Source organism: Danio rerio, chromosome 15 (assembly GCF_049306965.1).
Source record: "Danio rerio strain Tuebingen ecotype United States chromosome 15, GRCz12tu, whole genome shotgun sequence".
Classification (NCBI taxonomy): domain Eukaryota; kingdom Metazoa; phylum Chordata; class Actinopteri; order Cypriniformes; family Danionidae; genus Danio; species Danio rerio.
In genome coordinates this window covers 13,761,769-13,789,689 of record NC_133190.1, presented here as the reverse complement: position 1 = coordinate 13,789,689, position 27,921 = coordinate 13,761,769, and the positions used below count along the sequence as shown (strand labels likewise).

General features: G+C 33.7%; 1 protein-coding gene across 1 annotated transcript in view; it reads right to left on the bottom strand.

The window, feature by feature from the left end:
* The window catches only part of strn4 (striatin, calmodulin binding protein 4), a 71,506-nt gene that overhangs the window by 19,644 nt on the left and 23,941 nt on the right, over window positions 1-27,921 (bottom strand). The window contains exons 2-11 of the mRNA XM_021466324.3: window positions 24,925-25,028; window positions 23,014-23,090; window positions 22,804-22,882; window positions 22,528-22,725; window positions 17,377-17,551; window positions 17,131-17,287; window positions 11,079-11,180; window positions 3,202-3,320; window positions 1,509-1,684; window positions 1,313-1,360 (exon numbers count right to left, since the gene is read on the bottom strand). Of these exons, the coding sequence (XP_021321999.2) occupies window positions 1,313-1,360; window positions 1,509-1,684; window positions 3,202-3,320; window positions 11,079-11,180; window positions 17,131-17,287; window positions 17,377-17,551; window positions 22,528-22,725; window positions 22,804-22,882; window positions 23,014-23,090; window positions 24,925-25,028 (1,235 nt within the window). The remainder of the gene's footprint in view (window positions 1-1,312; window positions 1,361-1,508; window positions 1,685-3,201; window positions 3,321-11,078; window positions 11,181-17,130; window positions 17,288-17,376; window positions 17,552-22,527; window positions 22,726-22,803; window positions 22,883-23,013; window positions 23,091-24,924; window positions 25,029-27,921) is intronic.

Sequence of the window (27,921 nt, the reverse complement as noted above, 5' to 3'; positions counted from 1 at the left end):
TTTGCTGGATAAGTGGCCGGCTCATTCTGCTGTGGTGACCCCAGACTAATAAAGAGACTAAGCCGAAAAGAAAATATATGTATGAATGAAAATAAAATAACATCAAGCCTTTTGACACCTAAAAGGACCACATACGCAGGTCCAAAATGACTCAAACATAAAAGGTGTAACCTTAAAAAATGTAATAAAACATAACAAAAAATAAAATACACAAAACTAAACATAACAAAAAACAAGAGAGCAAAACAATAAATAAAATGACAACACAAGACAAAACAAAACATAAAATTTAACAAAAAAACTAAAACAAAAACTAGACAAGAACAAAACACTAAATGAAACACCATAAAATCAAGATTTTGTACATACATACGAATAATAACAATACAAAAATACAATACAAAGCAACAAAAAATAAAATGACATCACACACACAAAATAAATAAATAAAAAATATTAACTAAAAGCACAGCACAAAAATCAAGATTTTTGACACAGGACCCCATACATACCCCCTCCCCCCTTCAAAAAAATTACTCAAACATAAACTTTATAAAATCTTTAAATAATTATGCATAATGTATGCACGTATGTACGTACATATAAAAAAAACTGTTAAAATAAATGAAATAATGCTAAATAATTTAGGTAGGTCTGTACTAGAACTGCATAATATTGGAAAAATTAAACATTGTGATTTTTTTGTTTTGCTGCAACATATATTGTGATATGATTCTAATTTCAACAGATGATTTAAATAGCTATGTTTTGGAAGATTTCATTTATTTAGATCAACAGAGATGAGATCAAGTCTTTTTTATGAAGTGATATTATAATAAATTCCAATCAAAAATAAATAAATAAACTGCTTTATGGTTTTCTGAGGTGTCTAATGGTATTCAAGTACAAAAATCAAATGTCAAATAGCAGATCGTCAATGTATAAATAATTTAAAACAATATAATATTTAATAATATACTATTTTTTTAATAATAATATTAATATATATATATATATATATATATATATATATATATATATATATAATATTTAATTAAAATATTTAACAAATAATCTTGCAATGTGTGTATTGAAGACGCACACATTGCGATATCAATCATCAAATCATACATTGTTCATCCCTAGTTTATACTAATAACTTTGCAGTTTTGTTTTTAAAGAAATGGGTCAGAAATGACCTGAATACATCATGACAGCGACTGAGTTTTAGACTCATGATTTTGCCTAAAGCACCAGACAGAGTTTGTTAGCTGTGGCTCATGTTATGTGATTTTCAGCTGGACTCGCTCACCTGTGTGCTCGGAAAGTATAAATAGGCTCAACGTCCAGCGCTGCATTTCTGTGAAAACACAAACGAGACGCTCAGCACACAGAGACACAACTCAGTTATAGATCAATAATTCTAAATATGCTTCCAGAGACACCTACACTAACGCAATTCTATCCGCACAAGGAGGCGATAAAGTACAGGCTGCTTTGGCTCTTACTTTTTTGAGTGCATGGCCTTGTTGAGGTTCCACAGTTTGAGCGTCCCATCCTCAGATGCAGACAGCAGCACGGCCTGACTGGGGTGAAAGGACAGCGCTCGGATGGCGTCAAAGTGGCTTCGCAGTGTGAAGCGAGGGTTCCACGTTTTCTTGAACTCTTCTCGACTGTCCTGCAACTGGACATGGAACCAAAATTATCAAAGACTTGTTTGCATATTATGAAAGAATTCTATACTTGAAAACTGCCCATATTCCGTTAAAGGGTACCTATGATGCAAAATAAACTTTTAGAAGCTGTTTGGACAGAAGTATGTGTAGGTATAGAGTGTCCACAGTCATACTGGAGTGATATAAACACAATAAGTAAGTTTCCTGCCATTAAAATAGGATCCAAATCCCAGTGATTTTGTGGCCCACTGCGATGTGACAGAGTGACGATTTGATTGACAGGTGCATTTTAACATGTCTCCGTGGTAAAGTGTATAAACATGTCCACAGAACAAGATTTCTAGCTCATTTGCATTTAAAGGCACAGGCTACAAAAAACAGTTATACCTTGTTCTAAGCCAAAACTTCTGCATTGTATAATAAATACTCTGCTAGGTAAAATTATCTGAACGAAGACTTACCCTACATCTTGTAAAAGGGGTAAAAAATAGGAGGCCTTAAAAGTTTTCCTGAAAAGCATTTTTTTTGATTAGTGACGACATGACGAGAAAACTAAAAGTAAAATAAAATTAAAAGTAGCTACTTTAGTCTGCAGTTTCTTCTCTTCAGTGTCAGTATCTTGCGCTCAAACAGAGGAAGTTATGCAAGGGCATCTGAGGTATATATATATTCATAAATTTTCTTGTTGGCTTAGTCCCTTTATTAATCCAGGGACGCCACAGCGGAATGAACCGTCAACTTATCCAGCAAGTTTTTACGCAGCAGATGCCCTTCCAGCCACAACCCATCTCTGGAAACATCCACACACACTACCCACAATTTAGCCTAGCCAATTCACCTGTACTGCCTGTCTTTGCATTGTGGGGGAAACCGGAGCACCTGGAGGAAACCCACGCAAACGCAGGGAGAACATGCAAACTCCACACAAATACGCCAACTGAGCCGAGGATCGAACCAGCGACCCTTTTGCTGTGAGGCTTCAGCACTACCTACTGCGCCACTGCTTAGCCCTATATATATATATATATATATATATATATATATATATATATATATATATATATATATATATATATATATATATATATATATATATATAAATACATACATAAATTGCATTTAGATTTTTTGGGTTCCTCCCCTCATTGTTTTCAACACTTTGTTCGATACAGTCTATTATTTTCTTTTATCTGCAAGTGTTTAGATGAGCTCACAATTACAAGTGATTAAGCGACTGAACTTTTGAAGTGGGCAAAAAATTTCAAATACTAGAGGGCATCTGATTGGTTACAAAATCAGATGAGAAGCTGAAGTGATCTGCTCGTATCTTAGAAATTTGATTTTGGATCACACTAGATTTATAACCTCAACACTAACATATTGATAATAATAATTTATGTATTGTGTTCATACTTTATATGTATAATAAGACAAATAATTAGCAACTTCATATAAAGTGCGCTCTGTAGATGGCAGTAATAAGCAGAACCTCACACAGGGAGGTCAGATTACTTTTGACACTTACGTCAATGGTGAGGTCGTTGTCGTTGGCAACAGTGAGGTCAGCCAGCTCTCCGAGGTTCATGTCTCCTCCTCCGACTGCATCCAGAATGAAGACATCGGATGAAAAGCCCAGAGCACCTCCTGCAGGACGGACACACACACAAATATGCTAAAATATATATAAATATGAATATATATATATATATATATATATATATATATGGAATAATATAAGATGGAATAATGTAAGATTTTTAACCCAGTAAACAGGCGAGAAAAAGGCTAATAAAAGCACAAAAGTAGCATTTAATATTAATATCAATGCCTTGGACATTATAAATAATAAAAAGTATTTAATACAAGTATTAATAAATTAATTAATAAATATTAATTAATAAATTAATAAAAGTATTATTAAAAAGTTTTAGTCATCTATATTTGCCCTTATGTAACAGAAGCCAGCTGGTGATCGCGTAAATCTCACTCCTCGGATCCAGTGACAGACGTTGTTCTGCAATCTTTAGCATCCTCGGAGCTTGTCTCCCATAAATACATATATACACTAGATGTCGCCTGGCCTATTGTTGTCTATTGGACGGAATGCGTCAATAGCTCTGCCATCTTGCTACAGGGTAGCACTCCTTTGAAATGAATGCGGGACCAAGGTACAGTGGAGGACTGTGGCCATGCAAAGCCAGAGATATACACATATATCTGAGATCGGGAGTTTTCCTGGATGTCAGTATGTAATTTTTATTTTGTAATTACGAAAATTATAATTTTACATAACTTTTCTACATTGAAAAATGTACTATTCACTCTCCCTGTTAAATTTAATCTAATCCGTGTCCTGAAACACAGCTCCTCTCCTGCTTTCACTTCTCATACTGACGGAGCGAGCGATTCGTTTGTGAATGAATCCCCCGAACGACTCTTTCACTTAGGCGACAATAATACATGTTACGCAGCATCTCGTTGTCATATTTCTTTTGCATTGTTTGCTGATTTTATTCAACAAAACTAGCATAAGCCGAGTGTTTAGTGCGAGTTGGAGCTGCTTTGCCTTATGGTGAATGCAGTAAGTGACTGTTATCATCAATAACGTTCACCTGATTAGCACAAAAGTTCAGAACATACAAAAACAGAAAAAAAACATAATATTATCTATGAAATGTTCTGCCTTTATGCTTTGTTTTCTTTGTTTGCTTGTTACTACACCCGTAGACAGCACTAAAGTCCCGCATCTTCACGTAATAACACTGTCCTGACTAGTGCGGTTGAATGACATTTGTCCTGGGAGCACTGTACCAATGTGGCGGCGCTATTGACGCATGCTCAGGGTCCCTATGCGATATCTAGTGTATATATCTATGGTCTCCCATGCTGGTGTTACACAGCTTGCTCCCTGCTAGGACCGGTGCGGTTACTTGCACATAAACCGTCTTTTGATGAATATGATGTTACACATTCTCTTTCTTTATTGACTCTTTCTTCCATAGACGTGAAGTATTATATTGACGGCTATAAACGTAAGAGAAACAGGAGAGGAAATATTCTAATAATAATACAAAATTGATAAACATTGCCAGGGCTATAAGAACAATTCCAAACAAAGATATTCAAAACCAGAGAGATTTTATGAGAATGTCACACAAGTTTACTTGGAACTGTTAAACAGAGAGTTCAGGTATGATTTAAGGTTGGTAATGGATGGGATGAGTAATTTAAAATAACGTGCAAATGCATTAAAGGAGTGTCTTCAGTTATTCACACAGAACCGTCTAATATGGCATAACTATAAGGAATAATGTTTGCACTGTTTAAACGCAGCTATGTTAGGATTGGGATAGGTTATATATTATGGGAGCCGGCATGGGAGACAAGCTCCGAGGATGCTAAAGATTGCAGAACAACGTCTGTCACTGGATCCGAGGAGTGAGATTTACGCGATCACCAGCTGGCTTCCTTTACATAAGGGCAAATATAGATGAGTAAAACCTCATTTACCCATTTTACTCATACTTTTTATTATTTATAATGTCCAAGGCATTGATATTAATATTAAATGCTATTTTTGTGCCTTTATTAGCCTTTTTCTTGCCTGTTTACTGGGTTAAAAATCTTATACATCATTCCATCTCCACCTGCTGGTGAAAGCTAGAGCAGCGGGCGATCTTCAATCTGCAATCTATTGCTTTTCCTGCAGTTCCTGGATGTAATGTTGAATTTTAACAGTCGAATTTGATCCACTGAATTTATGGAAGCGAATATTTGAACTGAAATAAAATCAACTGAAAATTACCTTTTGAATATTATATTTCGTAATTTTAAAGGGTATTGAATATTTTGTAAGTGAAATCTGAAAATTGAATATGAATTATTGAATTTTTAAGTATGAAAACATGTTTGAAATATTTTTCGTTGAAATATTCACAGCTTAAATAAACAGATATGTTAAATTTCAGGACCTAAAAATACAAGCCCTGGAATTCAAGTCATTAAAATGCAAGAACTTGTTAATACGGTGTATTATTTTTTTCAGTTTGTGCTATTCAACCAGCTTTTTAATTCAAGACTTTTGGCATTGATTTTGTTCCATAAGTCCCTTTATTAATCTGGGGTTGCCACAGCGGAATAAACCTCAAACTTATCCAGCATATGTTTTTATGCAGTGGAAGCCCTTCCAGCTGCAACCCATCACTAGGAATCATCAATTAACATTCATACACATAGACCAGGGCGCTCAACCCTGTTCCTAGAGATCTACATTCCTCCATATCAAATACACCTGCCTTTAATTATCAAGCGCTGTTTAGGTCCTAATTAATTGGTTCAGGTGTGTTTGATCAGGGTTGGAGCTGAACTATGCAGGAAGGTAGATCTCCAGGAACAAGGTTAAGCACCACTGACATAGACTATAGACCAGTGGTTCTCAAACTGTGGTACTTTCCTCCTAGTGGTACGCGGAGGAATCGCTAAATAATGAAAGAAACAATTAACACTTTTAATCCTTTAATGCGTTATATAGCTTTGATGTGATCAGCATTGGCTGTTTTGTGAAGCGTACGATCACAACGCTGTGCTTAGAGTGTTTATTTTAGTGCATTGTGTCATAAGCTGCTGAAAAGCAGTTTCCGAAATTTAAGAATTGATTCAGAAGCGTGATTTGACTGACATGAAAAGTGGCCAATCATAGTCGACCTTGTCTAGTTGCGTGAAACGTAAGGGCGGGACAAAGGCTTTCTGTGTTGCAGAGACAGAAAAAACAACTTAAAAACAAATGTTTTGTTGGAATTATACTTCTCGGATGTTTTCACTACAGAGATGTCTAGCAGAGTAATTAAACCGCGGACATATTTCCTGCCTATTTGATGATCTTCATACACGTTTCGCTCTCCGACAGCCAGTCGACTCGCCTCTGACCTGTCATTCCTCTAAATACATTCTGAATGGCAGCGCGGGAATGAAGGTATTGCGCAATTACTCATTTCTGCAAATGTGGCGAGTGCTTTATTTTAACACGAGAGAGCATTCATGTACGCAAATCGCTAAAACAGATATGCGAGCTCTTAAATAGGCTTTTTTTCAAATGAACTGCAAGTGCTCTCATGATCGCGTGTGTGTTCAGATAGAATACAATCGCGATCTTTCCACTATTAAAGTAGACATTATTTATCTTTGCTCCTTAACTAAATTTAGTCAAAAGTATTCAAAGTTATCAAATATTTAGAAATAGATTGATACATGATCGATGACAATGCTAATGGTCTCCTTTTTGGCTGTGTTGTGAAGTGAAACTTACTTTTAGCAAAGGTGGAACATTTTTTTATTTCTTTACGACAAAATAATTATGCTGGAAATGTTTCTGGATGAGGTATTTGTGTGATTTATACATTTAGCTGTATTCTGATCTGTCCTAAAGCATTACAGGTCAAAGCATTCCATTGTTAGCCTACTTATTGTTTATTTATCACAATTTACAATAGGCTCTTAAAGCACTTCTTTGATAAATGTAGTGTTGTCATATTTCAAATACCTCAAGTAAAATGAAGTCATTTGTTTTATTTTTTTACTGACAGTGTACTTGTATTTTTTTACGTTTCTATTTTAGATTAAGATCAAGTGTAAAATAAAATCTACATGTGATGTACAGCTATTTAAGAAACAAATTTGCCATATTGTAAAGAAAATAGTGTAAAATATGTAAATAAAAGGCTAAATTTAAATCTTTTTACCATATACTTTAATTTAACCTTTCAACGCTTAAAAATATATATTTTTAAAAATGGGCAAAAAGTGTCTCTATGGCCTTAAAGATTAATTGGTAGTTTTACCAGTGCTATTGAAAAAGATTAATTGTCATGAAAGGAAAAATTGACTATACTTCCTTTGTTAGTGCAAATTATACATGTAGCTTTGGGATGTAAGCAATCAAACCATTAAATTAGGTTTACACTTAAAAAAAAAAGTGATTTCATAATGAAATGATGATGATTTTTTTTTCAAAAGTAACCAACTAGTACTTTTTAAAAGAGTAATTTGTACTTTTACCTAATATTAGTATTATTTACTCAAATTTTTGTTATTTTAGCAGTGTAATAGTATTTTTACTTGAGTACAAAAAAGATTTCACAAGCACTTAGTGCAGGTTTATTATATTATTAATATATGATTAATAAATATTATTATTAATGGTTTTTATTTGTATCTATTCCTATGCAATGTTTTATGGGTTGCTGAGAATACATTTCAGGTCTTCAATACATAGCATGTCAGTCTTGAAAAAAAAAAAATAGGTGCTGGAATTGATTTTCATTAGGCTGTGCCTGTATAAACCCTGTCATGTACATTTAACATTTATTTCAAGATTTGTCTGAAAGTGTATGAATATGACATATAGCCTTTATTTATAAGGTCCAAGCAGCATTTCCAGCTTTTGATGAATAGGCTACTATAAATACTTTAGATTTAAGTACAGCAGTTTTCTTTTTACTTTAAGAACAGCACCATTTTTTATGAACTTTTAAAAGCACATTTTAACTAAAACTTTTTTTATCTGCAAGCACAGTTAACGTTCAGATTATTTCAAATGTTTAAAGTGACTGACAATAATACATATTCTTACTAATAGGAAGTAATCTGCATCGTTTTAAAACTGTGCACACCTGTAGCTGCTTAATTAGGCTTACGACGCTATTTTTTAATATTGGTTAAAAAATAGCGTCGTAAGGTGGTACTTGGAGAGACAATTTTTTTCTAAGGTGGTACTTCATGAAAAAAGTTTGAGAACCACTGCTATAGACAATTTAGTCTTAATAATTTATCAAATTATTAGCCCCCCTAAATTATTAGACAGCTTGTTTATTTTTTTCCCAATTTCTGTTTAATGGAGATATTTTTTAACATATTTCTATTAAAAATAGTTTTAGTAACTCATTTCTAATAACTGATTTATTTTATCTTTACCATGATGACTGTAAATAATATTTTACTAGATATTTTAAGACACTTCTATACAGCTTAAAGTGACATTTAAAGGCTTAACTAGGTTAATTAGGTTAACTAGGCAGGTTAGGGTAATTAGGCAAGTCATTGTATAACAGTGGTTTGTTCTGTAGATTATCTAGAAAAAAATTTAGCTTAAGGGGGCTAATAATTTTGTCCTTAAAATGTTGTTTAAAAAAAAAAAAAAAAAAAAATCAAAAACTGCTTTTATTCTAGCCGAAATAAAACAAATAAGACATACAAAAAAAAAAATGATCTAAAACTATATGTTTGTCCAGGCTAAAGGTCCCAGATCACCAGTTACTTTATATAAATGGAGAGTTAATCTTCTATTTAAGCAATGTTATTGTAAAGAATGACAATTAAACCACATGAGCTAGACATCAGCTAGAGCTGCTCGATTATGGGAAAAATCATAATCACGATTATTTTGGTCATAGTTGTAATTACGATTATTCAAAACGATTATCAGTTGACGTCAAAATTAACAGCCCTTCTGTGAATTTATTTTTATATATAAATATTTGCCAAATGATGTTTAACAGAGGATTTCCTATAATATTTTTTCCTTCTGGAGAAAGGCTTATTTATTTTATTTCAGCTAGAATAAAAGCAGGTTTAAATATTTTGAAACCTATTTTAATAGCTCGATATTATTAGCCCCCTCAAGCAATATATATTTTTTATTGTCTGCAGAAGAAACTACAGTTGTACAATGATTTGCCTATTTACCCTAATTAAGCTTTTGAATGTCACTTTAAGCTGAATACTAGTATCTTGAAAAATATCTTGTAAAATATAATGTGCTGTCATCATACCAAAGATAAAATAAATCAGTTATTAGAAATGGGTTATTAAATATGTTATGTTTAAACTGTGCTTTAAGCATCTTTACTGAATTTTTTATATTATTATTGATGAATAATAAAAACAGTCGGCAGCAGCAGGAATACCGCACACTGTCACTTTTTTTTTCTCTTTCACGTGTCTTTTGATTCTCAACTTGCTTGTTCATACATAAATGAGGGTTAATATGAATAATCACTAAACACCGCGCTCTGACACAAATGTGCATGTATTTGACCTTTAAAGCGCTCACATTAAGATGGCATTAGATGTGTGTGTGCTCTGCTGTCCGAGGGTAAGCGCGGCGTGTGCGCAAACACTAACACACACACCACACACACCTCACAACACAACACACAACACACACACACACCTGTCCGAGGCTAACCGCGGCGCGCGCGCACACAACAGCACGTGCCCTTTACGCTTTTAAAAATATGAATGATGCACATCCCGTGCTGCGAAAGTTACATTACAGCACATGCTTTTAGTCATTTTCATGTGGAACTAAGCTTTGCAGAGTGACACGGAGGAAAGGAAAGGAGGTGGTATGTGATAGAATAATCGTTTATCTCGATTAATTGTTTTTCATAATCGTAAAAAAACCAAAATCGAAATCGGATTTTCGATTAATTGCACAGCCCTAACATCAGCTGCGTGCACAACACTGTTGTCAGTAAACGAGGATTGCCTGTGTTTCACAGCGTGCCTGATCACCTTTTAATTTGGTATTCAAGTGATTTCTTTAGCTCGCACGAACACTTATCAGTCATGCTGCTTCTCAATTCTAAGATAGCATTTGCACATATATTGACAAACAGTCTTAAACCAAAATTCTAATCTTTAGAGACAGGCAGCTCTGGCAATTAAAAATTATTTTCAACCGGCCAAAGTGTATACGTGCATGTAGCACTCAACACGTATGAGTTCACTCTTTACAATTCTCTTATTTAGATTAATATTTTCTGTAAGAAGCTTTATAATATTATATTTGCGCATATGCATTAGATTCAAATTTATATGTCAGGGAAAAAAAAAAAAATTAAAAACACACAAAAAAAAAAAAAAAAAAACTCAAGAGAAACAATAAAACTAAAAAAGAATAACATTTTGTTGTTTGTAATTTTTTTCACAATATTTCACATAAATTAAACGTATTATTTTTCTATTTGTACAGTTTGATGTTTGGTGATTTAAATATTATTTTAATTAATTTATCCATACAACAAATCTACATAATAATGCACCATAATGTATTACCTATATTCACTGAGAAATGGATAAAAAATGTAATTTTTAAAGTGGGGTGTACTTATTTATGTTAAGCACTGTATGTGTGTGCACAAACACATTATAATTGATTATTTCATTATATGAAATGTTCTTTTTAAGTTGCATGTTGTGCTTTTTTCTTGTATTATGTAGGAAAAAATAGAACCAAAAAAAAAACAAAAAACAAAAAAAAAAAACAATGGAAAATACTAATCTCTTTATATATGATGAAGTGAGGATCAGTTTGTTTTCAGAGAGCAGGACGTATGATCTTACCCTCACCGGAGCGAGCCTGGCCCGGGATAGACGGAGGTGGAGTGGGTTTGGGGGGAAAATCTGACATAATGCCTTGTAACTTGTTCCGGCGGTTCTCTGAACCTAAGCAGAGGAAGAGAAAGACTAAACAAACCAGCAACTACAGTAGGAAAACAAAACTCAACCCACTGCTGTCAGTCATTTATCCAGTGCTGTGGAAGAGGTGAAGAGAGTATCGGGGAAACAAACAAGCACATGCTGACGTTAAGACAAAATGGCATCCTGTCAACAGATTTTTATCAACAGGAAGTTGCAAACAAAAGCAAATTATAAGAAAACAATGAGCGGTCACAGCATGACGATAAAGGGAAACCCTCACATCCACTGTCAAAACCACAATGAAGTAAGTCGGCGTCTAGTAATGCATTTCAGGGTAAAGTTTGTAAGGACAGTTTACCCAAAAATTCTCACTATTTGCTCACCGGTTCCAAACCATTGTGACTTTCCTTTTGATATTAAACAAAAAATAAGTTATTCTGAAATTAATAGAAACCTTTACCCATTGATTTCCATAGTAAAAAAAAGCAAATACTATGGAAGTCAATGCTAACAGGTTTCCAATATTTTTCAACTTCATTCCACCAACTTATCCGGCATATGTTTTACACAGCAGATACCCTTCCAGCTGCAATTCAACACTGGGAAAGACCCATACGTTATTGCATTCACACACATTCACTATGGCTAACTTGGCTTATTCAACTCACCTGAATAGCATGTCTTTGGACTGTGGGGGAAACCGAAGCACCCTGCAAACATGAGGAGAACCTGCAAACTGCACACAGAAATGCTAACTAAACAAGCCGGGGCTTGAACCAGAAACCTTCTTGTTGTGAGGTGATCAAGCTACCCACTGCGCCACAGTGATGCCCATATTTTTCAACTTATTTTGCGTTAAAAAAACAAAACAAAACTGAAAGCGGTTTGTGATGAGTGAAGGATGACTAAATGTCTTTAAGCCTCCATTTGTCTTTAATTTTATCTAGTTTCTATCTCTGTCTCTTATATATAAATATAGTTGTTGATTTTTCTGAAAAAAAAAAAGTATTTTCTTTATAATTTGATTGATTCAGGTATACTTTTTGTGAGTCACCTCTTGGGAGAACAGCAGTGTCCTATTCATTTGCAAAAAAAATTTTAAATAACTTTTTTGGTTCTCCTAATAGAATATGAAAAGAATTTCTCTTAAACACAAAACAAGATGTTGAAGAAAGAAAGAAAGAAAGAAAGAAAAAATTCCATTTTTAAGTGAACTTAAAATATGTATATATATACCTATATATATATATATATATATATATATATACCTATATATACCTATATATATATATATATATATATATATATATATAAAATATATATATATGTATATATATATATATATATATATATATATATATATATATATATATATATATATATATATATATATATATATACAGGGCTGATAGTGGAAAAAATTCCTGAGCCTGAACTTTTTTTCCTTTCTGATGTTTTAATTTAAACGCATTTATTTTATGTATTCGTAGTCATACTTCCGTACGTAATATAGTCACATGTCAGTCAAATTTATTGTGGCATGCTTATGTATGTCAGTAATGTCAGTGACACATGCCAGTGTCAGTGATCTTGTGACATGTGCCAGTAGGTGTCAGTATAAGCACGTTATAAGCACATTAATCTTATAAGTCTCTTTGCTTTAATATTTAAAAATCATTAGGCAAATGACACCTGCTATCTTACATGCATATATGTTATGAGTTTTCAACATGCATTTTATTATAACTTTTTAAAGGATATTATTTAAAATACCTTAAAATGAAAATAAGTTAAATAATAAAATAAATGAATGAATTTAAAACATAGAGAAGTCCATATTGTAGGGAACAAAGGAACTGCCAGGATGCAATAATATACAGTACAACAGATAAGTGTAACCCCTCCCATACATAAGCATGCCACAATAAATCTGACTGACATGTACTGTCAAATAACTATATTACGTACGGAAGTATGACTACGAATACATAAAATAAATGCGTTTAAATTAAAACATCGTGGAGTAGATCAGCAAATAAACTTGCGACGCGATAAATTAGGTTAAAAGTCGCGTAATGATTAAATATGGTTTTGCTTGTGTTAATTAATGTCATAAGCTTCGCCGGGTGTCGATGTCACTGCAGTGACATGCAGCGCGACACTCTGAGTGACACAGGTCACTACACATGCCACTAGCGAGTGACACATGACAGTGGAAAACCGGACGTGCCACCGGAAGTGTCACTACACTCAGTGGCATGTGCCAGTGTCATCTGTACGTCAGATGTCGTGTCACTCCATGTTAAAACTTCTACTGTGAATCCGCGTTCAAGCGCACACAATAAAGCTAAAACTCGCCCCAAGCACCGGCAAAAACAAATAACAATGAATGTGTCGAGGAAAGAGTCAGGACATATCTTAATTATTTATTAATAAACTTATTCTGAGTCAGAGTCGCAGATCCTGACTGGCAATCTCCTCTTGGACTCGCCTTGAGAGAGAAATTCATCTTTACGGATTACATGATGGAGTTTTTTTGTTTTCGATTTGTTTTATTTCGTTAAGTAATAATTTAAAGCTTTCTATAAATATATTTATTATGTCTGTGAGGCATATAGCCTACATTTTGCTTCATTTTGTTAAGCGCTCCTGTTCAAAAACCAGACAACAGAAAGCGCATAATTTTGGTTTTCTTTATTTTATAAAAACGCTGTAACGTTTTTTGATGTATTACTCGTACTTTGTGAGCAAAAATGACGGATAACTTTAAATTGCTCCCACTGAAAAAATGCAAGTGATTGCTCTGGCGCCTCGATGTCCTGCAAGCTTTTTATAAGCAAACTATGCGCCTAATAGCACACATTCTTTAACGTTTAAGCTACCATTGTTTTATACTTGAACTGTTTTATATCTTTTATTTTAGGCAAGTCGTGATGATCTGAGAAGGCAAACTGATCAAACAGACAATGATGGTCTTCCGCTGGGCGCTGTTCGTTAAAAAAAACAAAAAAAAACCTTATTTTTAACGAATAAAAAATGCTCCAAACGTTTTAAATAAGCTGAATAAAAAAACAAAACTAAATATAAACACTTTGCCATTAGGCTACATACAAAACTGAACTATTTTATAGCTGAAACACTAAGTTGTTTAAGGAGAAGGGGTAAATATATTTTTGTCCCGTCTATTGCTTCACCGTTATTTCGAGAATAAACCCAGCGTAAATATGCAGATGCCATTCCCAAAACATATCAGCGTATATGTGCCGAAAACGAAAGTTTCATACAAATTCTGAATGGATTATAGCCTGGAAAGTGCAAAGCACGCTCCTCTTATTATCACTAAAAAGTGTCACTAATCTTAGTTCATAGAGATCTCACAAAGATCCGTTATAATTTATAAAGCTCTCTAAAATACACAGTCTTTTATTTACATGGCGTCTACACTCAAAAGATGATTCACGAGCATACAAAATGGCACTTAATAAAAACCAGTCCGGCGCTTTCAGCAGTGAGTGAATTCTGTGAATCTAGAGAAATGACAGATCAATATCCGTGAACCTGATTGTTTTTTCCCCGCAGCCACAGTACGCCGGAAATCCGGCGTGGTGCCGGAACGCTATCACCCCTGTATATATATAAATATATATATATATATATATATATATATATATATATATATATATATATATATATATATATATATATATATATAGTTGAATTCAGAATTTTTAGCCCCCCTGAATTATTAGCCCTCCTGTTTGTTTTTCCCCCAATTTCTGTTTAACAGAGAAGATATTTTTAACACATTTCTAAACATAATAGGTTTATTAACTCATTTCTAATAACTGATTTATTTTATCTTTGCCATAATGACAGAAAATAATATTTGACTAGATATTTTTTAAAACACTTCTATACAGCTTAAAGTGACATTTAAAGGCTTAACTACGTTAATTAGGTTAACTGGGCAGGTTAGAGTAATTAGGCAAGTTATTATATATTGATGATTTGTTCTGCAGACAATCAAAAAAAAAAAAAAAAAAAAACTTTTAGCTCACGACCCCTAAAACAACAATGTCAGTGACTCGTGACCTCCAGTATTCTCTGAGTTGGTTGTAAATACACAAACACGAACACACCAATAGGCCCAAGTCGATTAGAATATATATAAAACATGGTAATTACAATAGTTTAATAAAAGGAATTAGATTTAGGAAAATCACCAAGCAATCCCTTCTGACTGTCCTGCGACCCCCACTTTGAGAACCACTGGCTTAAAAAAGCAATATTTTTAAAAATTATTTTGACCTTAAAATGACTTTTAAAAACTGCTTTTATCCTAGCAGAAAATAAAATAAAATTCCAGTAGAAAAAAATATTATCAGATATACTGTGAAAATTTCCTTGTTCTGTAAACATCATTTGGGAAACATTTAAAAGAGAAAAATAAAATAAAATCAAAGGGGGCTAATAATTCTGACTTCAACTGTATATACATAAATAATAAAATTTAAAAAAGCATGCAGACACTTGATAATTATATAAAATAAGCTAAGTGTATCATAAGTTATATTTTCGATTTAAAATTCATACTGTGTTGAAAAAAAGTTCATTCTAATGCATGTTTTGCCAAAGCTTTTGTTGCAATTACATGATTTTGACCACCAGGTGTCAATAGCAAGTGCCATTTTGAACATTTTGAAACTGAATTATTTTGCAAAGCAATTGGTTTATTTTTTTTAGAAACTTTGAAAAGCTTAAGTTCTTCATCACTACCACAAAATGGAAAAGTGCCATCAGCAGGGCTGTGCGATTAATCGAAATCGAATTGCAATCAAGATTTGAAATGTTGCAATTACCTAATCGCAAGTGGCGTGATATGAAATATATATTTATGTATTATTTAATTTCTCCCGCCCAGAGCAAATGCAAGACTGCTGCCTGTGTGCAATAATCTTACAAGCCAATTAAATGAGGACACATTCGTTCTGTCTAATCAAGATTGTGCAACCAGAATATTTGAAAGACCAACAATAAAAAAATAAACAAACAGGAAAGCATGAACAAGTGGGATAATGGCATCTGCTGCTTCAGTAGCAATAACAGATGAATTCATGAATTCTGTCGCAAAATTGTTGCCAAAGCACAATGAAATACAACAACCAGCATCTAAAAAAGCACCACAGCCAGCTACATAAGGAGTGTTTTGCAAAAATGTCAACGGATAGTATTGACAATGACACTCAATCTAGTAAATGTTAAATGTTATTATCTTTTAAGTTTCTTTTTTAACTAACACTCACTGCAGTAAGAAGCTCCGATACAGAATCTGCTGAATCTTGACAATACAATTAAATCACAATATCTGTCAAAATAAATAAATATATATATATATATATTTTTTTTTAATTGCAATTATATATTTTCCAAGGGCGACACGGTGGTGCAGTAGGTAGTGCTGTCGCCTCACAGCCAGAAGGTCACTGGTTTGAGCCTCGGCTAGGTCAGCTGGCATTTCTGTATGGATTTTGCATGTTCTCCCAGTGTTTGTGTGGGTTTCCCCTGGGGCCTCCGGTTTCCCCCACAGTCCAAAGACATGCAATACAGGTGAATTGGGTAGGCTAAATTGTCCATAATGTATGAGTGTTAATGAGTGTGTATGGATGTTTCCCAGAGATGGGTTGCAGCTGGAAGGGCATTTGCTGCGTAAAACATATGCTGGATAAGTTGCCGGTTCATTCCACTTTCGCGACCCCAGGGACTAAGCCAAAAAGAAAATAAATGAATAAATAGATATTTTCCCCAAATCACACAGTTATTTCCCCAAATTGCAAAACTAGTATTGAATTGCAATTGAACTGCCATAATGTAACACTAATTATGTTTTCTATACTTGTTCTTTTTGTTTTGTTAATCTATATGTATAATTTCCATGATAAAAAAAAAAAAAAAACCTAAGTTCAGGAATCCATACCTAATTCTCGACCGTCTCCAGATATGCGAGCTTCTCCAGCCCCTTCCCCTTCTTCTCCAGAGGCCAAGAAGTCAAACTCTCCCAGGGCGTCCTCAGAGTCATCTTCATCATCCTCATCCTCTGGGTCCAGGTCAGTGGTCATGGGTTCTCCGCCCATCTACATTCATAGAGACCACACCACACTATTAACAAAATAATAGATCTGTGCACACTCTCCTTACCTGCATGTACTGTAAACACTCTGACCTTGGCTCTGGACTTCTTGTTTTTACGTCCATCAATGCAGTCTGTGGTCATGCCCTGGAAGTCTTCCTCTTCATCACTGTCATCCTCGTCATCGTCCTCACATCCACGCAGGAAAGGGATTTTGTCCAGGACTGAGCTGCCCATCCGCTCTTTAGAGCTCTCTTTTCCAGCACGCCTGCGAAGAGAGAGATTCCAAGAGCAAACATTCAATTGCAAACACTGGATTAACAAACACTCACACCGAATCTCATTGAGTACTGTTTTTGTGAAATGGAAGGGAAAAGCAGCAGTATATAATAAGCGTTCGTTTAGGAGGTATAATGCTTTTTATGAACAATTGAAGGAATAAACAATCTTCGCCAAGTGAATGTACTACAAATACTGTCATCAAGTAACGCAGGTCAAAGACAGAGGTTTATAGCCAGTGTTGGGGAAAGTTACTTTTGAAGTAATACATTACAATATTAAAGGTGCAGTAGGTGATCTGCCAAAATGCTAAACGCTTAGCATATTATATTTGGACGGCGCACCGCATCACAACAGCAGACAGACAACCCACTAGTTCATGTCATTCGCCAGTTAGTTAGTGGCAGCGCCGTGCAGGAATTACATTTAATACTTAGCCACACTTGCATGCTATTTCAGAGCGAATATTCAGAGTAGCATGTTAAACAGTATAGGAAGGCTGTCATTGTTTAAAAATGACCCAATGTGAATATAAAAGCAACTTCAGCTCAATAAAGGTTAGGCGGAATAGCGCTATTTACTGATGTTTTGTTGTTAAACTAAATATAAATCTACAATATCGATGCTGTAAAAGGACCTTATGAAACTGAAAATAATCACATCAATATTTCACCAGGAGATTTCAGTGGCTGAACAACACGCCTGTGCATTTAAGTCATTCATAACACAACACAATCTAACATACGCTTAGCCTGACTAAAATAGTTTTACAACAGAACATTTCCTGTCTAACAGTAATGCTTCAGCCATGGTGTCGTCCTTCCTCCAGCGTGCTAAAGTTACTCCAATATTTATTTAGGTTTTTAAATGTTTCAATTCAGCATTTGATTTCTCCCGGTCCATCTCGTGCCCGTTTTTACATTTTATGCTGACGGGCATGCCCAGAAGTCTGAATCTACATTTGCTGACAGACAGACTGAGCTGTTTATCGGAATTATGAAAGATGTCGGTCCGACTCTATTTAATTGGATGAACATTTTTTTTGTTTTATGCCTTACCCATAATATATAAACACATATAAACACATTTAGATAATTTACTGTAATCATTACTATTGGACTGTGAAGAGACTATCAACCAGCACAACAACAAAAAAATTCGAAAGACAATCATCTACTGCACCTTTAAGTTAATGCAGCTTTTTTGTTACTTATTATGGTAAGTAATGTTAAGTTACTTGAGAGTTATTTTTGTGTTGCTTTTTATTACCTGGCTAAGGCTTGATCTCTTTCAGAACTAGTTTTTCTTTTTTTGTTTTTAAATAGAAGAGTTCTGTAATTAACAACACACTGTATAACGTTCACCTATATTTATCTATAAAAACACATAAAAACATATTTTAGGATGATGTTATTTGAGAACTTCCTTCGTGCCTTATATACAGATTATTGCAAGTTTAAAGCAACATGTTTACTACTTTTGTACTATTTGTCTGAAGTGTAATCACTGTCTATTGAGACAATCTCCTTTTCCTTTTCTTTGATGCATTCAAAATATAGCCTGATTCCACTGAGTGGTACAGTACGGGTCGGTACGATTACATTTATCAGGCTTGCATTTCCACGAATGGTACCCTTTTGGTTGGCGTAGTGTACGACAGAAAGTTTCAGTCGACGTCATTCTCGCTCGGGGAAATGTGAAAGTAAAGCTGTACGGGTGGTTCACATATCATATGAGAAGCACATCTCACAAAACAGATGCTTTATAAATAGAAATATTTCTGTATAAATGTTCATTACTAACCTTTTTATGAACATGACTTGATTATAACTGCTGATCAATGATCAATGCATCCAATTATACAAAATAAATACATAAATGCAACATATATGAACACGTACAGACTCTTACAGTCTCCGATATGTTACTAACTACAGAAAAAAAATAACACACACACACAAACACACAGCATTAATTTAATCCTTATTTGGGTTCAACACAACAAGCAACATAGCCCTCATTCAGTGCAAACCTCTCATCTGTATCTTTAACCCTCACTAGCACATGTAACCTCTTGTTAGAAAGTAATTACATCATTTTGTGTTCATAATAGTCCAAAATGTGATAATAATAGTTAAATATGGCAGTTTGTTCATGCTTTAGGGTGGTAAAAGAATAATTTGCTCCCTTGTTTTTTCCGGCTTCCGTTTTTTTCACACTTCACTCTTGCTTTTGTCCGTTTCTGAAACGCATATATTATTATCATCATTAGCTCAAGAAGTTCGTTATTTCAAATATAGACGTGCGATCATGAACTCTTAGAAAAAGTTTAACCTCTGGCACTTTTAGATGGCTTCGTAAAACAACAACGGGATGCAGCAGATTTTGTGCTTCTTGGCTTTGTAGCTGTTTATTAAGACGACGACAAGGTTTTTTTGAGCTCGGGTTGACCATTGGCTTGTTATTATATGTATACAATATTACAGTGTAATGTCTCGGCTGTGTTTTAAAAAATGGGGGTTCCTTTTTTTATTTTCATTCTCTGTTTCCTTTCATTCTCATTCTTCTGCTTGATAATGGGAAAAAACTAAATTCCATGGAAAATGAGAAACAGATGAATAAATAAAAAAGGCACAAAACATAACAAAAAAATTACAAAAATTTAACTAAACAACCAACATACAAAATAAAACTAAAACCAACAAACAAATGCAAAAAAAGAAAAAAAAATAACACAAGAGAAACAAAAACTAAACTAAAAAGGATCAAAAATGTTTTAATTGTGGTTTTACTGAGTTAAGTCAAAAATAAATATCTAAACCAAAGTATTAACAAAACCAACCCACATAATAAAAAATTTAAATAAAAAAACACAAAAGATAGGAAAACAGAACAAATAAAGTCAAAAAAAGAACCAAACAAAAATTAAATAAAACAACTAAACAAACAAGCACAAAAAGGAGAAAAACCTCAGACAAAACAAAAAAGATCAAGAAGACAAAATGCAAACAAAACACAATATAACAAGAAAAATAAAAAGCAAAACTACAAACTAAAATTGCACAAAAAGACACAACCAAAAATAGAAGCAAACAAACAAAATAGGGTAAAAAACTGATATAAAAATGTGTAATGCTTCAACACGTTTTATAATACTTATGACAAAAATAAACCACAAAATGATGCAACTTCTAGTTTCTAGTTAGTCTTTAAGTTTAAACTCTTAAAGAGAATTTAAAAAATGTAAATGTACCCCATATTTACTCACTCTCAAGTGAGGTGAAAGACAGTTGTTCAATTCAATTCAAGTTTATTTGTATGGAGCTTTAATTTTGCCCAAGACAAATTTTCTCTCGAGGTAGGGCTGAGCGATATGGCAAAAAAAATAAAAACTATTTTTTTCATAACATTTGACCCATTCACTATTTCAATTTTTTTTATTATTGTGTAACTAGTCAACATAAAACATTAAAACAACATGACTGAAGTAACATTCTTTTTATAAGTAACTTGAAAAACCACCTGGTTAAGCAACATTGCATTTTTAATGGCCATGCCATACATAAATTGGTCAACAAGGTGTAAATAAATGTAAAACAAATTCACAAGTTAAATATCGTTGCAGAAGATTTAAATAAAATATCAAAGTGACTATTGTGCAATTTGAATTAAACAATAAATACTTATGTTCTGAATATGGTAAAAAATAACCATTTTAACCAATGTAAACATTATATCAGTTAACTCAAAAAGTTAAGCATATTTACAACAGTAAAAAAACAACACTTTGTTTGCATCATGCAAACATAAAGCATGTTGTTGATAAGTCACATGTAGCTGTTCCTTACAGGTTTCTTGAGAGGAAGACCAGCCTTTCTACTTTTTCAGGCTTTAGAGATGCTCTGTGATAGGTTATAATGTTCCCACCTTCACTGAACATCCTCTCAAAAGGGGCACTGGTTGCAGGAATACAGAGCTATTTTTTGCAAGTTTTTCTAAGCCTGGGAAAGATTGGCAGTCAGCTCCGCTATGATTTTGTCTTCTTCTGATTGAATGACAGGTTGTAATGCTGCGGCCATTTTCTTAAAAAGAAACAGTGGAAGTAAAGGACTGAACACGCAAACTGTAAAGCCTGATTTAACACAATGCGTAAAGCTGTGTACGTATAGCAGGAGCAAATACAAGCACTAGTATGTGTGTCTAATGTAAAATAATATATTTATTCTATTTTTCTTTTTCCCCCTTTTCAATACCAATCGTTTGATGCACTTTGCACCACTCTCTGTATTACGCTGCCTGACTGGGTTTTAACTAGATCCGCTAATGATGTAATAGGGGTGGGTACTTTCACTTTTCACTGCTAAAGCTGCTCACCTCTGCTCGTGTTCAAACCAAACTAAGATCAGCGCAGTTCAAATTAAGTTCGGCGCGGTTTTTCACATAACAGGTTTTTACGTCCTATATACATATTGAGAGATCTAGTTTACCAACCTAATAAGGGAATATGTCTTGACAATTCGCAATACCTCGATTTAATAAAAAAATTAAATCGTCTTAAAATATCAATTCAAATTAAAATAAAATCGATTAAAAAAAAATTGTAAAAAACAAATAGAAAAAAATGCCTAGCCCTATCTCAGGGACAAATAAAGTTTATCCTATCCTATCCTATCCTATCCTGTCCTGTCATTAATAATAATTATTGTGAATTAAAGTTGTGTATTATTGCATAACATTTAAAATCAGAGAAGTTAAGGTTATTAGTTACCATAACTTTATTAGTTACTAATAACTTATGTAAAAGCAGTTACATACTATATGTATATGTCTGTGTCTATCCCTTTAAATCTGGAGTAAATAATGACAGAATTTTTTGTGTTCCATCCCTTTAAATCTGGCTTCATCTGTACACAGACTCTCACTGGACCTCATTTCTACAGCTGTGCAAATGTGTGTTGTGCTAACCGTTTGATCTGCTCCTCAATCTGCCGCACCAGCAGTGACTCTCCTCCTCCTCCTACTCCTACATGCGGCTCTGGTTCTGTGGTGGGTTCGCTGGAAGGAGGCCCATTCGCCTCCGGGCTGTTTCGACCCAACAGAGAGCGAACGCGTTTGGATCGCATGTCCAGAATAGTGTCGGAGTATCCCACCTCCTCCAGATACCTGATTACAATTACGCACACAGGGTCAACACAAGATAATAACCACTTTTGAGAATGAATGCACAGAAAACACACAGACTTGCGCAATAACTGGCGTCCCTCCTTCCAAGGCATCTGATTGGTCGGTTCAGAGTCTGAATTTGCAGGCCCATTGGGTACTGAAAAAAAGAGTGTTGTAACATCTAACCATACAGCGTTTGTTTTACTGGCTTTATGTTCTTATGTTTTGATAAATATCCATCAGATTTTGTCATTTGATTGTTTTAAATAGCTTTGATTGTGTTTTTACTTGGTTCAGCTTCTGTCTCTGGTTTCTTCTCTCCAGGACTCTGGTCAGTGCCACTTTTCAGCTTCTGGTGTTTGGCCCTGTGATCAAAATGACCAGTAGAGAAAAGCATTTATTGCACATGTTTTTAATTGTTCACATTTAATTGATACTTAAGGATTTTGTGGCCATTATATAGAGAAAGTGGATATATAAAGGAGAATATGAAAGGGAAAAGTGGACCAAACAGAGTACAAATAGCAATTTGTAAATCATTGGGATTTTTATAGAAGTAGAGCACACTATACTTGTAAGAATGGATATAAATATACATTTATTCCATACTTATTGTATATTATTTATTATATTTTTTTATTAATTTGTCAGCCTTATCTCCCAAGTAAGATGATCTTTAAATGTTTTGTCCAATGGCAATTAAAATAAAAGTATTAGTAATAAAATTATTTAAAGCAATATTTAATTAAAATAAAAACTAAAAAGCGAAATGAGAAACAGACAAAAATAGCAAAAAAAAAAAAGTAAATAAACATACCAAAACAAAACAAAAACACACACAAACAAACTGTAAAAAAGCAGGGGAGCTAAAAGATTCTTGAGATCTTGAGATTCCTTCTGGAGATCTAAACTTGTATATCAGTGGGAATTAAAAATAATACTGTCGACTGAGCCATTGGTCCGCATTGCAGACATAACACTGTATTTTTTATACATTAAAGTTCAAAATTGTCAAATAACAAAAAAAATTTAATATTAAAAAATTTTATTAATAATAATAATAATAATAATAATAATAATAATAAAAACACAACAGATAAAAATATATAAAAAGCTAAACAAAAAACAACTGGACAAAGCAAAAACAGAACAAACAACAAATAGGAAAAATTAAACAAACAAAACCAGAAGAAAACAAAACAAAAACAGAAAAATGAAAAAAAAATATATATAAAAATAAAATCCAAAAAAGGAACTAAATAAAACAAAAACAAAACTGTTTTTTAAATAAATAAAAATAAAACAAACTAAAACAAAAAATCTAATAAAATAAAAAATATAAAGCATAACAAACTTTAAAAAAGAAAATTAACAAAAACACAAGAGAAAAAACAAACAATAAAAAAAGAAAAAACAAACAATAAAAAAAGAAAAAGGGAACAAAACAAAAACAAAAAAACAAAAAAGAAAAATAAATAAATAAATGAAAGAAAACAAAAAAGCAAACAACTGCAAGGGAACAAAACAGAAACAAATGAATAAATCAAAAGAAAATAAACTAAAAAGAAAAATGAGACAAACTAAATTAAACTACAAAAAATATAAAAAAGAACAATAAAATAAACAAACCACTAGAGAACAAAACAAAAACAGAACACACACAAAATACAAATTAAACAAACAATAATAAACATAAAACAAACTAAAACAGTAAAATAAAATGCACTAAAACATAACAAAAACACAACAAACAAACAATAAAAATTAAACAAACAAAAAGAAAAAGAAAAAAACTAAAAAGAAAATATGCAAGAGAACAAAACAAAAACACAAGCAAACAATATAAATTAAACAAACAAAAAAAGAAAAAGAAAACACGCAAGAACAAAACAAAAACAGATCAATTAAACAACATTTTTAAATAAACAATTGAAAACAAAACAAAAAAAAATAAAACAAACTAAAGCAAAAAAATAAAACAAACTAAAACTTCAACAACAAAAATGAACAACAATTCAAATGATGAAAAAAAAACAACAAAAAACTAAAAAACACAACAGAAAAGCAAAACAAAAATAAAACAACAGATCAAAACAAAAACAGACTAAAACAAAAATCTGGAGAGTTCTGTGATTATACTATGAGCGGCAGAGACTCATCTGTGTAAGTTTGTGTGTGTGTGTCTGTGTGTGGTTTCACCTCTCCTGTTTGAGTGCGTATTCCAGCATCTTAATTCTCCGCACCAGATCCTGCTTCATGTTCTCCTGACCTTTCCTTTCACCCTGCAGAAATGCCACCTGAGCCTGAGACAAACAGACAGAAGGAAATATGCTTCAGATTCAAACCTCATACATCTGTCAGCAAATAACAGGTTTAGCTCTGGATTTCTGTGATCGAGCCGCCAATGACATTCTTAGAGCAATGGTTAACTAAAGGCCTGCCATTCCACAAGCTTTATTTTAGGCTCTCACTGACCATACTCATGACAGGCAAATATGTTGACGGAAAAGAGACTAAGGGAGAGGAACCACAAACCATTCCTTTTCCAGTAAGTTGTGGACGAGAAGAGAGAGAAAACACATACAAATTGGCCTCAATCGTCATCTAGAGTCCACCATAACACCAACAACAATTAGGGGTGTCAAAATTAATCGTTTCTGCGGTGCACTGCGATGCAGACGCGGACAATTCGGTATCGGTTCAGTAATAATCATAACCGGTTATTACTGATGTCATTTACCTCATATGCGCTCTGTCGCAAGAGAGGCGATCGCGAGTATTTACAGCGCTTTAACAACTTAAAACTCATAAACTGTGCACACTTTCACTGTGTGTGTTTGCTGGATCAGTCTTTCACTGACATATACAACAATAGCCCCTATTTCACTGAGATGGAGAGAATGAAAGTAGCCTACTCCATTTCTCTCTCTCTCTCTTTCTCACACACACACACAGTGGCCCATTTGACCTGCTGGCATGGCTTTTCTTCTCTTCTCGGCTGTTGTACAGCGTTACTTTTGCATACAGAAACGACAGGACCGAGTTTGGACATGCCTGGTGTAAGAGAACTAGACAAGGATCAGAAATTGAGCTGGATATTTATATTTGTTAATATAATTTGCTAAATGCTCGTTTTGTTTAAAGTTACAGTTTATATATCTGACTGTACTAAATGACAAAATTGTCTTACAAATAGTATATAAATATAAATATATTCATACATTTTAATACAAGAAATGCTTCTGTGAAGAAAATATAAAACTGTGTATGAAAAGCACCGTCAATGCACCGTGATGCACCGAAATATCGAATTGAACCGAATCGATGGCATGATAATCGTAACCGAACCGAACCGTGAGACTAGTGTAGGTTCACAGCTCTACCAACAATAGTTACAAAATTAAAGGAACGCTAATTTTACAACTCCCCTAGTGTTAAACTCTAGAGTTTTATGAATCAATTTCTGGGTCTGACACAAGATCTTTTAGCTTCCACGTTTGCCTCACAGCAAGAAGGTTGCTGGTTCGAGCCCTGGCTCGGCCAGTTGCCATTTCTGTGTAGAGTTTGCATGTTCTCCCCGTATTGGCGTGGGTTTCCTTCGGGTGCTCTGGTTTTCTCAACAGTACCAAAAACAAAGGGTATAGGTGAATTAAGTAGGCTAAATTGTCAGTAGTGTAGGTGTGTGAATGAGTGTGTGTGGATGTTTCCCAGTGATTGGTTGCAGCTGGAAGGGCATGCGCTGTGTATAACATATGCTGAACAAGTTGGCGGTTCATTCGCTGTGGTGACCCCAGATTAATAAAGGGACTAAGCCGAAAAGAAAATGAATTAATAAATTAATTTAATCAATCCTCCTTAAAGCATGACTCCTCTGTATCCATATTACTTACTAAGAATGATGGAAAATTTACTGCTATTTTCTAGGTCAATATGACTTGAACTAAACTCGTATTCTGATGCAATAATCAACGAAATCTGCAATCGTAGCATGCTTGCAGCAGCACAATACTATTATGCAGTGCCTTAAACTCTTGTAACCAGAGATTTTTGCGAAATGTAACTGAGCAATTCCATGAAAATGTCAACCTTCTCATGAAAAAAATAAACTTTTGACCAAAATAACAAAACCAATTTAAATAAGCTCTCTCTCTCTATATATATATATATATATATATATATATATATATATATATATATATATATATAAGGTCTATATTTTATTTTTATGATGTGCTCTTGTTGATTTAAGGAAATTGCTTGGTTTATCCATGAAATATAAGGATTGTGCCAATGGTTTATGATGCTGCATTAATTACTGACTTACATTATATAATATCCATATGCTATAACGAGAATTGTGTGTGATTAATTGTGCAACCTGGGCAACGCAGTGCATCGTGCTGTCTCCTCACAGCAAGCTGGTTCGAGCCTCGGCTGGGTCAATTGGCATTTCTGAGTGGAGTCAGCATGTTCTCCCTACGTTCGCGTGGGTATCCTCCGGGTGCCACGGTTTCCCCCACAGTCCAAAGACATGCGGTACAGGTGAATTGGGTTAGCTAAATTGTCCGTAGTGCATGAGTGTGAATTTTATAGATGTTTCCCAGAGAGGTTGCAGCTGGAAGGGCATTCGCTGTGCAAAATCTGTGCTGGATAAATTAGTGGTTTTATTAAGCTAGTTTGATTTTATTTATGCCTGAACTCCACAGTTGAGGGATTAGAAAAAAAGAAATAGATATTTCAATATACTGGTGACATATACTTTCTCGGAGTATATATAAATTTCTTTTTTTTTTTTTCAGCAGATGTCACATCCATAATGCTGGAATCAGCAAACTACAGAAAAGTCAAACTATAAAAAGAAAAATTATCTAAACTCCTTAGTCATTGTTAAGCGAGATGCTAATGGTCTAATCTGATACAATGACATAAGCTTAGCTAAGCTAAAGTGCTTTTGTCTGAACCTGAGATCAGCTGAATGGATTCAGAAATGATGAAACTCAAATCTTTAAGTCTAGTGGAGTTGTAAAATGATCATGTTTTCAACAAAAAAAAAAGATTGACTATGTAACCAAAACCGTTAGCATGAGCATACAACAAACCTGTGCTGCTTTATGCTGTAGTTAATGTAGGCTTTCAGGTAAAAGGCAGTAATGAAGATTTGTGAAAAGCAGCAGCGTACAGGTTTGCAGTTATATT